A 12,837-nucleotide genomic window follows, 5' to 3' on the forward strand; every position below is an offset into this window, starting at 1 on the left:
GAAAGATTTTTTGATTAAAAAAAACAACTAGCACATGGTCCACAGTCTCACACCCTTAAAAAATGGAGTTTGCTCAGTTGTTATCACTTTCAGGAGGAATCAGAATCATATATGACCAAATATAATCATGTGACCAAACACCGTACACTAGAGTAAGCCATGAAATGAAATTTAAAGCTCTGGAAAAGTTAGTAAGTTGACCTTGAGTTAAGATTTTTTTTTTTTTTACTTACCACAAACAATAAGCTTTCACACTTAAAATACTTAAGATACTCATCTATAACGTGATCAGCCAAACCTATTGTGAAGCTTCAGTCGGTCTCAATTGGCCCTCAACAACCGTAACAAAAAAAATGAATGAAGCCTCTCAAAACACAATCCGACCCGTCTTTACATATCATTAACAGACACACACAAACACACCTACAGTAGGCGCACACGTTTCTCCCTTTGCCCTATGCTAAATGCTAAGAGCGGGCCCCTGCTGTCATCTGAGTAAATGTTTTTTCATGCAGCCTCGGCTCCTTCCTAATCAGGGCTGGGTGTGCGCTGGATAAATCAGTCGCCCTCTGAAGTTTGGCAGCAGCACTAAAAACCCAGGGGCCTGAGGCCTTGTTTGGAGAAGGCTGTGTGCCCTCAATCATATTTCCTACAGGAGCAACGTTTCTCTCTCTCTGTAAGCTTCTCGCTTTTCTCTCCCGCTTTATGTCTTTCTCCCGCTAGCTCGTTCCTTTTCTTTCTCCGAAACCCTCGGGGAGTCTGCAGCCAACAGGGCTGTGACTGTTAATTCATTATTTGTGTTATTGCACGGGGAAAGGAGAGAAGGCTCCCTTTACCTTATAGATTGGAAGATTTATATATCCTTTGGCTGTTAGACTAAAGAGGAATGGATATGCGGAGGACGGCTTGTTAACGGTGACCTTACAAAGTGGAAGGAAAGGGATAGTTTGTATTTCCTCACGCGCACGTACACACATATCTCTCAGTGCAGACACACACATGGATGAGCACTACCTACTGTACACACTCCCTCCTGGATACACAAGTACTTAAACACTCCCGTGCATACGGTCATGTCACACCTCCGAGATGCCGAGACAAACTACTTCCTCTCAGTGGAAATTTATGGCCGCCTGGTTGACTGTGTTAATCAGATTATACTGAAGTCCATCATCCTGGTTTGAGGGTGATTTACTGAGTGTGTGTCGGCGTGTGTGTGTAAATTCACTGTGAACATTTTTAACCCATGTATACACGCCCTTGACTGCTTTTGTGCATGTGTTTTACTTCTAACAATCGGGAGATGGCTGTATAAAAGTGTTTAAGTGCTCTGTAAATGAACACCTCAGTCGGTAAAATCTACAAAGCGAGGGTTCATACACTTCTCCCACCCTTTTTACCGAAATGATTTCTGCTCTGAAGTTGTCAGGTCAAGCACAGTCTGATATATTTGCCTGATATTTTCCCAAAATGTCAAACTATTCTATTAAAAACATACTTAGAAATTTGTTTGAATGTATAGTCAAGGCTGGATTGGCCTCCAGAAAGCCTCAGGTTCACCGTGTGTTAGTTGCTTTGTGGTCATTTTGCTAATAATTACCTAAACCTTCAACTAACAACATGCCAAATCTGGATATGTTTGAATACTGTACAGAACGAATGATGAGAGGAAGAAAGTGAGCCAAAAGCGGCTCGGCAGTTACATTTATGTCCTGTGGCCTCAAGACAAAACTGCAGGCATGTGTACAATATATGGTGCTGTTAAAAAGGTGAAAAAAATGAAAACTCCTGGAATTTTTTTAAATTATTTTTCACACATGTTTAAAAAAGGTCTCCTGAATAAAAAAAATCTCCTGAAAACAATTCATTTTTGCTTGGTTTTCCACAAAAACTCTCCCAACATTTGTTTTAAAAACTTGGTCAGAAACAATTAAAACAAAAAAAAAATATCCTCACTTGCCCCTCAGGGCTTCCGCACATAAAGGAAGAAAGAAACCAGAAAATATCAACATTTTAGAAGCTGGAATCGGAGAATTTGAAAACAAACGATTAATCAATTATCAAGATAGTTGGCAAATAAGGTAACACTTGACAACTAATCATTTCATCACAGCATGTTCAGGAGCTTTTTTAGTTTAGCTCTGTTCTTTCTCTATTTAAACACTTAATTGTTAATGTGATATAAAAGTGCTATAAAGATACGTTTTTAAAAATGTTTTCTTCCTGTCCTTAGATCGGGCAATTCTTTGGTGTTATCGACCCGGCCCTCATGACAACCCTGGTCAACTCGTCTCTGTTCACCTACAAGAAGACCTTCGACTACCAGTCGATCTGTGAACCCAAGAAAGAGAGCAAGGCGGCTGCAGGCCTGCGATCCGTCTACGTGGTGAGTTACATAAGCCAGAGACCATTCACACACAACCACTAACACACACACACACACACACACACACAGAGCCACCCACATGTGCACACCCACACTTACTTACATGTTCACACATTTTGATATCCACACATATACATTTACTCATTTCTCTGCACAGACAGATGCATTCGCAGCCATGCTTGCCTGCTTCCAAATGGTCTCACACACACACACACACACACACACGAACACACTAACCTACAGTCGCCAGGGAGCCATAAATCTGGATGGAGCAGATGAGAAGGGAAGCAGAGGGTATGGTGAAAGCGTTAGAGTGGGAGTTGCAGTAACGGTAACAGGATTAGGTGGTCTAGCGTGCTTGGCTAACACAAGCGAGTGATGTAGAAAGAGGCACTGTTTTTCATCACTTGCAAAATGTACGGCGAAATTGATGCAAACACGTCTGCGGACGTCGTTTCAAATTTGTTTTGGATGCTCAGAGGTCATTACAGGTAGCGGTAAGTAAAGGTAACAAGCTGATACTGTACCTAAGAAAGAGATTCGGCTACTCCAAGGTATTTCAAGATGCAAAAATTCCCCTCATTAGTAGACAATGGAAACCATGTAATTTCCCGCAAATGTGTACAACACGCTCGAGTGACCAAGGTGAGATGAAAGGTGCAGACATCTCTTGATCAAAGATGCCGTCAATAGCAGACGATGCCTCTAACACGGTTAGTTAAGGCTCCCCGATGACTCAACACGCCATCAGCTGAAGAGAAAGGACACAGCCGTGATTCACCAAAACAAGGCCCTCGCATGCTAGCCGTAATCAAAGCAGCATGTTGGTGCCTCTGATTCAAACCGTGTGCTGCTTTGTTTTCTCACTGGCTCCTTGTTTACATATTTATGCGCGCATCTGTTGAGGAGGATTGTGTTCTAATTTCCTCTGAGAGACAGGAACATGAAAATCTATGGCCGGACCTTTCTGGTCTCTGTGGTGTCTGCAGCCACTGTAAACACAGCAGGATGTTCAGACAGGCTCAAGCAGCTTAGAACGACTTGATTTTGTCCTTTTCTCATATTAATTTGTATTTTGCTTGTCTCCCGTAGCCCACAATTGCTGATATTTTGAATGTAGGATGGTGGGCGACAGCTGCAGCCTGGTGAGTCCCTCTGTAGAGCTTCTTCCTGATAGTGTTTTTCAAATGATTAATAAGAAAAATATACACTTTTAAAGCATTTAAGTCCTCGGATACTGCTGGAAAGCAGGCAAGGATTTGTTCCTCCAAAATGGACATATAGCATCTGTTTAAAAGCTGAATTGTTCCCAAGACAGTCAGCATTCCACAAAATCTTCTCTCTTGATTTATTGATGCATTAGCATTCACGCAGATTATTTATTGTAGATTATGTTCCAGACATTTTTCATCCATGGGGTTTGTTTTTGTTTTTTAGGTCAATACTGCAACAGTTACTGGTCAGCATCACATTCCCCAATTTCTTGGACGCAGGTGAGTTCCTGTCCATTTGACACGTGGAAAACAACAGTGCTTTGAAGGTTTTCGCAACCTTAATCAAGCTCTGGACAGCCAAAAATAGCCTCATTACGGAAATGAAATAGTAATCGATGTTTATTTTAGTTTCTTTGACAAGGCCTGAAAAGATGTTGAGCACACTATTTTTCAACTGTTTCTTTTATCTTGAGATTCTAGCACAACCCCCGCCACCTGCCAAGAATATGGCGTTAGTAACAATATTGTTTCATAGCTGAACAGGAATTCATCATCAGAGGATTTCATGTGCGCAACATTTTGCACATCTGACCCAGACCCAGCGAATGTAAAGTTGTTTTTGTGTGTGCTGTAAGACAATACGGATTATCAGCAGATCTAATACAAAATAACAGGTCAATAACAGGAAACACATTTTTCTGACTAACCTCTCCTGGTGTAAGAACATTAAACCTGGGTTTAATTTCCCCATCTTTTGCAAGATCTTTCTGTGAAATTCTGAATCTGAATTCACTGGAGGCGACTTTTTCTTCTAACGGAAATAGCTAATCGTGTATTTTATTGAGGAATTTATTTAAAAACAAACAAATGATTTTAAACAGCCACCAAAACAAAAAAACAAGCAATAATACCAAATTGTAACATCCCCAAGAACAAAGTGCAGTCAAGCCATGCATCATAAAAGATTTGAGTTTAGGCTCCAACCCCCCGTCGATTCTGTCTTCAAGTCTTTCAGTGAATTGTTTTAAAGACACCCAAAGACATTGATTTATGGAGGATATTGCAACATATTACAGTCTGATGGTGCAGATTACCTAAAAGCCCTTTTCCCAGCCTTTGTGTGAATGCTTGGTACAGAAAAGTTCTGCTACGGCAAAGAGTTGTCCATCACTCATCCGGGAAATACAAATACATAGATTCAGTAGGATGGGAGGTCATGAACGGCAGCTTGCCGGAGTGTGCCATCCTACCCAGGAGTAAAGCTCGCAGTGACACGCGCATTGCTGTTGATTTTTGCTGTTGTAATTTCGGTACACTTGTGTACTTACATCATCCCAAATGTTTCCAGCAATGTTCAAACCCAGAAAAATCCTAATTTTGTAACGGTAATGGTGCATTTCATTTGGTTCCGGGTGAAGGAAGTGAACGAAACTGAACGTAACGTGAATCAAACTTTGATACGTTAACTCGTCCGTGAGCATTTCTGCCCAAGTCACATAGTGAAGACATAAACTCCCATGATCCCACGCTGCTTATGTCTTCGTCTTGAGAGGGATTGTCAGAAATTACATACTGTGCGTTTAAACCCTTTAAAGCAACATTATGTAGAAACTGGCATTTTTGTGTGATTTGGCGCCCCCCCCCTCCTCTCTTGATGCTAAGTGGGCAAACATCAATTAAAACTGCTTTAAGTTATTTTTTTCTTCAATTATTTATTACAAAAGCTACAAAAAGCTAGTTTATTTTAAGTTTATTTTATGTTACACTTTAACAATATAACTGTTTGAATCTTGTGTCAGATGTGTATATCTTTGAAAGCGTCTGTTTACATGAATACACCTGATATCATCCCGCAGCCGAGATGGAGGATGAGATGTCAGACGGCAAGCATAAACAGGTCTGCATCACAGAGCAAACGCAGTACTTCTTTGGGACCGACCAGGCGTCTTTCAGCGGCACTTTCGACTGTTTGAACTGCTCCAGGTAAAAACACCCACACCTTCTCAGCAACACACTGGGCATATACTGTCGATACATGCTCATGGAGGATATGTTAGGGTCCAAACACTTTCCCTGACCTGTAGCGATTGGTTTGCATCCATAAGACACAAATGAAGTCCCCAGAGGCGGTGCTAAGAGAGGGCTGTAAAAATTCACATGCCATGAAGGTGAAGTTAAGTCACCAACGTAGACCACCGTCTTGGCACGCGCGAGTGTGTGCGATTGTGCAGATGTGTGTGTACATACGCCATTTTAAGGCCCCCTCGTGCCGGCTAATGGAGTGCCTGCCCGCATGCCGCGCGGTGTTCCTGCACATTAGCCGCACACACGTTTCTTTTTAACGACCGCCATAAAAAAGGCAGAGAAAATCATTTGTGCACCAGCGACATGTGGGATTCAGTAAAGGTCTTGGAGGTGGGGTGGCACAGCAGGTTCGCGTCCCCTCGGGAATAAAAGGCAGCCAGGAGACTTGATTGAGCGATCCACGGTGTGCTTTTTCATTGTGTCGAAGATTACAAGAGTGTTACTTAGTCATGTATGTGAAATAATAAGTGTCTGCAGTACAAAATCAATGTCCTCTTCTCACTGCGCTCTGGTTAAATATTCAACTTCCTACTCTATCTCCTGTAAGCATGTCTCGGTGAAATTTTATCTCCATCTTTCCTGGACTCTAGCCCATGTGTCAACAACTCCTCTTGTGTCTCTCGTGTGTCTGCTCCTCTCCAGGACGTACCACGCCGAAAAGCTGCCCAAGACGAACCTGGTCTTTATCATCGCTGATAGAAAAGACTTCTGCTCGGCCTGTGCCAGCAAGCCGTTAACACAGGAAGAAAAGCAGTGTATCCTTTTAGCTGATGCAGCTGTCATCTGGCACAGAACGTGAACATTTTGATTCAGTCAACAGATGTTTTAAAAGTGTATGTTTGTGACAAGATAACAGTGGATGAATGCTAATTATGACAAGACAACAGGATATATATTCACCAACACTTTCCATGAAGCCTCTGTCTATAATGCATTATAACACACTGCGAACATACTTACAATGCATTATAGTGTGTCTGAAGCGCTTTATAATTAGTATAATAAGTTATCAGCACTTATTAAAACTAATAATGCTTTATAACAATCATCATAACTCGTTATGATGCTGCTGGTTAATAATCTATTAAAGTTATAAGGAATTATTCATATTCAGAATGCGATTAACAATAATCACACTATGCATAATGCATGCATAATGTGATTAGAGGTTACTTTTAGTGTTTTAAGTACAGTAATGAATCCCTCTGTAACACATTACAAGCTGGTTAAAAGTCACTATAAATGGTCATAGTGTGTTATAATGCATTATAGACGTGGGCTACATAGAAAGTGGTGAACACAGGATGTGTTTTCTTCATGCTTCTGTAAAAGGCTGTTCCTCATGATGCGTAATTCTCAATAATCACCATTTCCATGGCAGTTGACATTTAAAACTTGCCCGGAACTCAGATGTATACACACTGGGTTTCTCTCTGTGTCTGCAAAGCAGATGGTAGTGTTGAATATGTCTGATGAATAGCTTACAAACAAATCGTGATGGTCTCTCCAGCACACAAGGCTGTTGTCAATTACAGATTAAGCCTCTTGGAAAACACACTGACGGCCATTTCATTGAGCAATGGGCTTGAAATCCAAAACGTTTTATAGTCCTTGCAGAATTATGTTGGATCTGCCTGATTAGTAATATAATACATCCCAGTGATTTTATTAATCAAAAGTGTTATAATTTAGAACTTCCCATGACAATTGTCTACTTACAAAGGGCAATTTGTTTACTGCTATTACTAATCACTCAGAAACTGTCATGTTCCTGACTGTACTCATCCAGCTGACGGCCCTGATCCGTGTATACTGTCTAACAATCCTCGGTACAGAAAAGGGCCTGCAGTCTGTTTTGATAACACTGAACATGTAAGTTGTTTTCATCACACCTGGACTGCTCAACAATTTTAACTGCACAAATGTGTTGCTGAGGGTGCTCTGTGTAGGGTTTCATGTATCATTCCTGCTTTAATAGTCTCGTAAGAATTGCAGAAATTTGCTGAAATCCAAAAAGCCTTTCGAATTAAAGCGTCTGCCCCGAGGCTACTGTTTTGGGTTTCACTGCTAAAATCCTTCAAGTTTATCGCCAAGGAATATTTAGGCATGGTGACAGCTTGCAAAACAGAGCGTCTCTTAGTACTTCAGCACTTGCAGAACTGTGATAATCATCTGTTGATCCAATCCTAACACATCTAGACGATAAACAACATGAATTTACTGAATTCGATAGAATTAAAGCTCCATAATTGACTGTTTTTTGCCCACTTGGGGCGCTGCATCAAGCTTAAAAATTCAACCCTGTCTCATTATGACATTTTATAGTAAAGTTGCCTACTTACTCACAACAGAAGCATTTATTCGGAGACGTCTGGTCACAATATTCACAATTTCTTTAGCTTGTTTTTGGCTCATTTGCTGCTAATTGCTACACTTTGTTCACCAGCTCGTCACTAACTGTGTTTATCAGCTGTTTGGTGCTGGGCAAGAAGCGTACAATAGGTTTATTTGAGCTTTTTGGGTTTTTTTTAGCTGAAAACAGCTGCCTCGTGCTGCTTGAAATGTGATTGATGAGGGCAGTTAAAGCAGCAGGCCATAAAACCAAAAGAATAAGCTGAAAGATGTTAAAACAGCTCGAGGGAACTGCGGTCGGGTGAGAATCCTCTGTGGGTTTGACCCCTTTCACTTAGCACATAATCATCTGATCCATCGTTAATATAAATATATTGATTAGAGTCCACTAACAGCTAAGTTCAACCAACAAATCAAGCTTCAAACCGGTCAGATTGAAATATGAAGGAAGGAAATATTGTGTTATTACATTAGATGTTATCAAGGTTGTTGTGATAATTTATTGTAATATGAATGTTAAGTTTATATCATCCAAGAGCCGGCTATTGGGAGCATTTTTCATATCTTTTTTATTCATTATTCCTTCCAAATGTATACTCCAGATGAAACAACCTGATCTGTTTTGACATTTCACCGAAGGAGACGCAACAGCAACATATTAGGGACCAATAAAAAATTAAGGGAGGGTTTCACTCAGCTTTTAGCCTCACTGGCCAGAGGCCCAAAATCCTTAAGCTGCGCTCCTGTTATGGAAACAGTATATCAGTGAGGAAATTCTACCCATGGCACCTTTCCATCACTAATATCTTTACATGGTGCATGTCATCTCTTTTTTGTGTTGTTGCAATCCCTGGAAAGCCGTACGTGCGCAGATTTCCCACGCAGAGACAAACAGCGGGTTGTTGCTCGACTATGAATAACTAAGCTAAACAAACATCTTGATGAATCTCTGCGTGTGAAACCTCTGCGCTTGAATGCTCTGTTTGTTTTCACTCTATAGTCTTTTTCCAGTGTCGAAGTTTGTCGGCTTTATGAATTAACTCTTATGCCTGCACTGTCTTGCACACTCACACACTCACACACACACTAACTCTTTCTCTCACACTCTTAAGTCGCAAGTGAATGCATCTTTCTTGTACTATAATTGTTGAAAACTAATTTTCTTGCTCATATTTGCTTTCTAACTTCTTGCTAACTGTGTGGACCTTTTGCTGCATGATTCTCTTTCTCTCTGTTTTCTCTGTTTCCCGCTCTGTGATTGGCTGTTGATGGTTAGGATGAGGCCATGTGCCGAAGGAGGAGCGCAGGCTCCCCATTGGCCTCCTCTCTGCTCATGTTACTGCTGCCACTGTTCATGTGCTGTCTCGGGTCAGTCCCATAACGCTAGCTCTTTCTCTTTCATTAATTTATATCACTGTCTTATCCTCAATCGTGACCCCTGCGCACTTTTCTCACCTTATCGCCGCCTTTTTTTCTGCATCTCTGGTTGTCTCTGCTTTGTTCCACTACTTCACGTCTTTTCCCATCGTTTCCTGACCCTTATCTTCCTCACCCGTCACTCTTTCTCATGTTATACCGCCATCTGTCTTCACCTCCCCCCAGCTTACCTCCCAGTCTACTTCTCTCACACCGCTCGCCAACATTTACTCCATCTCACCTGACTTTGAACTTCAAGCCATGCTCTTTGTATCTTTCCCCATCTATCATTGTCCGTCTCAGGCAATAGACTCTAGTGTCGATCTCTGCTCTGCTCTGACATCTGATTTCTGATGTGGCCAGACGCTAGCTTAAACAGACCGCTCACTTCTCGTTTGCATCCAGACGTTCTGACGTCTCTTTTAATGATTCTCAACGTTTTTCCTCTCGATAAACAAATCAAGGAAAGACATTCTTTCCCTTGTGCCTCTCCAGATGCAAAATTCACAGAGAGAGTGAGAGTATCCAATTAGTTATGGCTCAGAGTTTTCCAGTCAAGTCTTCAAAAGAAGTTTTGAAGCTTTTTCTATATTTTCTGACCTCATGTTTGTACCTTGCATAGTTCCTGCTGGCCGTTTGCGAAGCCCCACCACCCTTACTTAGAGCTGTTAAGGTCCTGCACCTGTCAGGCTTTGCGTTGTGCAGTTTACAATGATAAAGTCGGCAGATGACTTCTCAAAATTCTTAGTAATTGTCAAACAAGAGAGAAAGAATTAGAGAATAAGAGTAAGAATTGGCCTCCTGTCAAATCCATACTCGAAACAAATAAGGGGCAGCATGTCACCAGAGTAACTGCTAACCTATAGCTAGTTAGCCCAGTGCAGCTAGCGGTTCAGACAGGGAGCTCGGTACCAGGGGAGTGTTGGTGTTTACACTGCTAGCACGGGAGCTTTGGACTGGGCCGGGTCAAGGCTAGCCAGTTAGCATGCTAACTTCAGTAGATACCCCTGCTTCTGTTGATAATTTCAGTTGATTTCATACTTTCTTCAACTAAAAATCTTACATACAGCCTCTTTAACATTACAAGAGGACTGGCTTCCTCTCTATGGATGTGCTAGTTGTGAATGGTTCTTTTTGACATGTCACAACAAGAACTAATGTAGCTAGTTAGCCAGGTTCGCTAATGATTGTGACTTATTTTACGAGACAGTTTCTTACACATACTAAGTATTGCTCTTACTATAGCCCCATGAACACCAACGCATTTGGAGAAACACAAAGCTTGACAGGTTTGCTGTGCCTAGTTGCTAAGCTATGATTCGACAGCACAATCAGCAGAAAAAATGTTGGAATTGTACGTTTCTGCAAACCACAGATTTGTTAAAAGTTTACAGTTTTTTTCATTTTAACTTTATGTTTCAATTTTATGTTGTGACGATGCTGTACTTAAGGTCTGGTTAGGTCTACGCACTTGTCTGGTTCGGTTTAGGTTCGTTTTCATTTATCCTTGGTTTCCAGAAATGTACAATGCCAACATTTTACTGGACTGGATTGGACAATCTCTGTTTGGGGGAGGGGTTTAATGAATGCTCAGTTGAAAAGTGTCTAACATGTTGGCTTTAACAATCACTAACTTCACTTCTTTTCCTCCCTGCCTGGCACCAGGAGGAGGACCCTGACTGTGGCGGTGCATCCGGTCTGAGCCCCTCACTCTGGCTAATGCTGGCCCTTCAGCTGGTGCTCCTCTGGGTTATGACCGGCTCCAGACACCACGCCATCCAATCATGACCTCCGAACATCCTGATCACACCCTCTCTCCCTCCCTCGGTTATCTCCCAGATGGCAACCAGCATGCAACGCTGCCACCGAAAACGATGAACGCAGATGAGAAGCGCTTGTAACAAACAAACAAAAAACCTGTGATCCCCACGCTCTGCCCATCTCTTCTTTTGATACGTTCATTTTCAGGGGTTACTCAAAGCGATTTCACCGGATGCGATGGGCACAAGTGACGAAAGAAATGAATGTTGGAAGAAAGATGAGAAAGAACTTGAGCTTCGGCTGTTGTTCATCCGGTCAGTGGTCCCCCACCAGCTGAGATCAGAGGAATCCAGAGATTAATTTTGATTGGCAACTTCTGAACTTTCTCTGGCTTGATGTCATTGATGAAAGAGATCAGACTGCCTTATAGTATCAGAGGGTTTTTAACACATCACAAAGAGGGGGACTTGGTGTTTGTTGAAGATGTCGAGCAGTTTTATTCACCACTGCCAGAATCAGCGCTGCCCTTTGTAAGCGTACCGTTTATTTTGAATCGATTTGCAGTGGCTAGTTTTTAGGTATTTATTTTCTTTGTGGTTGAGAATTCGGCTAAGATTGCAGTAACATATGCCAAACTGTTACATCACAAGCTCGCGCCCTTCTCTTGCCTCCGTTGGGGTTGCTGATGATAATGTTGTCGCAGTCTGATTTTAAGATAGCGCTTCCCAGAACATTTTCACAGTATCGCTGAGGGTTCGCAACATACATCGTTTTTACTTTCACCCCGGTGTTCTTTCATGTAGATACTGTATTTGCAGTGTGGAAATCACGTTCATTGTTAATATTTATGCACAGAAACCACCCCTTCGACTGCCACAGAGCGCCTGACTTCTTCTTCTGTACGGATTTTAACTTCGTAGCTGATCGCCCACCCATCAGCTCTGATCAAGAGTGGTGAACGATCCGGATTTCCCACCTTGGTGTTGGATTGCTCCAATGAAAACGTTGTTGCCATAGTGTGTATTAACCGGTCAGGGTTGAGCCTGGCTGGTGTCCTATGCATGCTCATTGGACAAAATCTCGAGTGCCATGTGGAGTGTGTGACTCAGACGAACCCTTTGGCTTCGTAGGCTGTGGCTAGCACGCTACTGTTTGTTTTATTGCAACCACGAAAGCAAACGAACGAGGAGGGTATCAGAATTTGTGTTTGACATTTTGCTCGGCAAAACAGGACAACCATACATTTGTATTCATTGCTGTCACTTTGTAAATTAAATGACTACTATCCGCACTGTGTTTCAAAGTGCAGCTGTGATTCGTCTTTACAGTTCGATCTCCTGAGTGAAGAACAACCTCTCCGTCCGTGTAGTAGCGAGGTTGCCTCTTTCAGTTTATTATACTGTGGTATGATATCAACCCAGCAGAAATCACTGCAGTCAGTCCATGCTGATGATCCTGTCTACTGCTGTATTTCATTTTCATCAATGTTAGTTCATATTGGTTCATTTTGTGTGCTTTCTTTTCCATCAGTTACGTACACAAAACAACTGAGCTTCAGTGTGAAAACTGACAGATGATTTTCTGTTGATGGTTTTATTTAAAGGAGACCTATAATGCTTTTTG

The 12,837-nt window shown here is 41.8% G+C and overlaps 1 protein-coding gene across 1 annotated transcript in view; it reads left to right on the forward strand.

Annotated features, from left to right (window-relative positions):
- The window catches only part of cacna2d1a (calcium channel, voltage-dependent, alpha 2/delta subunit 1a), an 89,109-nt gene extending 76,472 nt beyond the window's left edge, over nt 1-12,637 (forward strand). The window contains exons 32-38 of the mRNA XM_073481020.1: nt 2,234-2,386; nt 3,479-3,531; nt 3,824-3,879; nt 5,457-5,583; nt 6,328-6,440; nt 7,475-7,557; nt 11,119-12,637. Of these exons, the coding sequence (XP_073337121.1) occupies nt 2,234-2,386; nt 3,479-3,531; nt 3,824-3,879; nt 5,457-5,583; nt 6,328-6,440; nt 7,475-7,557; nt 11,119-11,241 (708 nt within the window). The 3' untranslated portion in view covers nt 11,242-12,637. The remainder of the gene's footprint in view (nt 1-2,233; nt 2,387-3,478; nt 3,532-3,823; nt 3,880-5,456; nt 5,584-6,327; nt 6,441-7,474; nt 7,558-11,118) is intronic.
- Nucleotides 12,638-12,837: the final 200 nt, after the last annotated feature.

Source organism: Pagrus major, chromosome 14, assembly GCF_040436345.1.
Source record: "Pagrus major chromosome 14, Pma_NU_1.0".
NCBI lineage: Eukaryota > Metazoa > Chordata > Actinopteri > Spariformes > Sparidae > Pagrus > Pagrus major.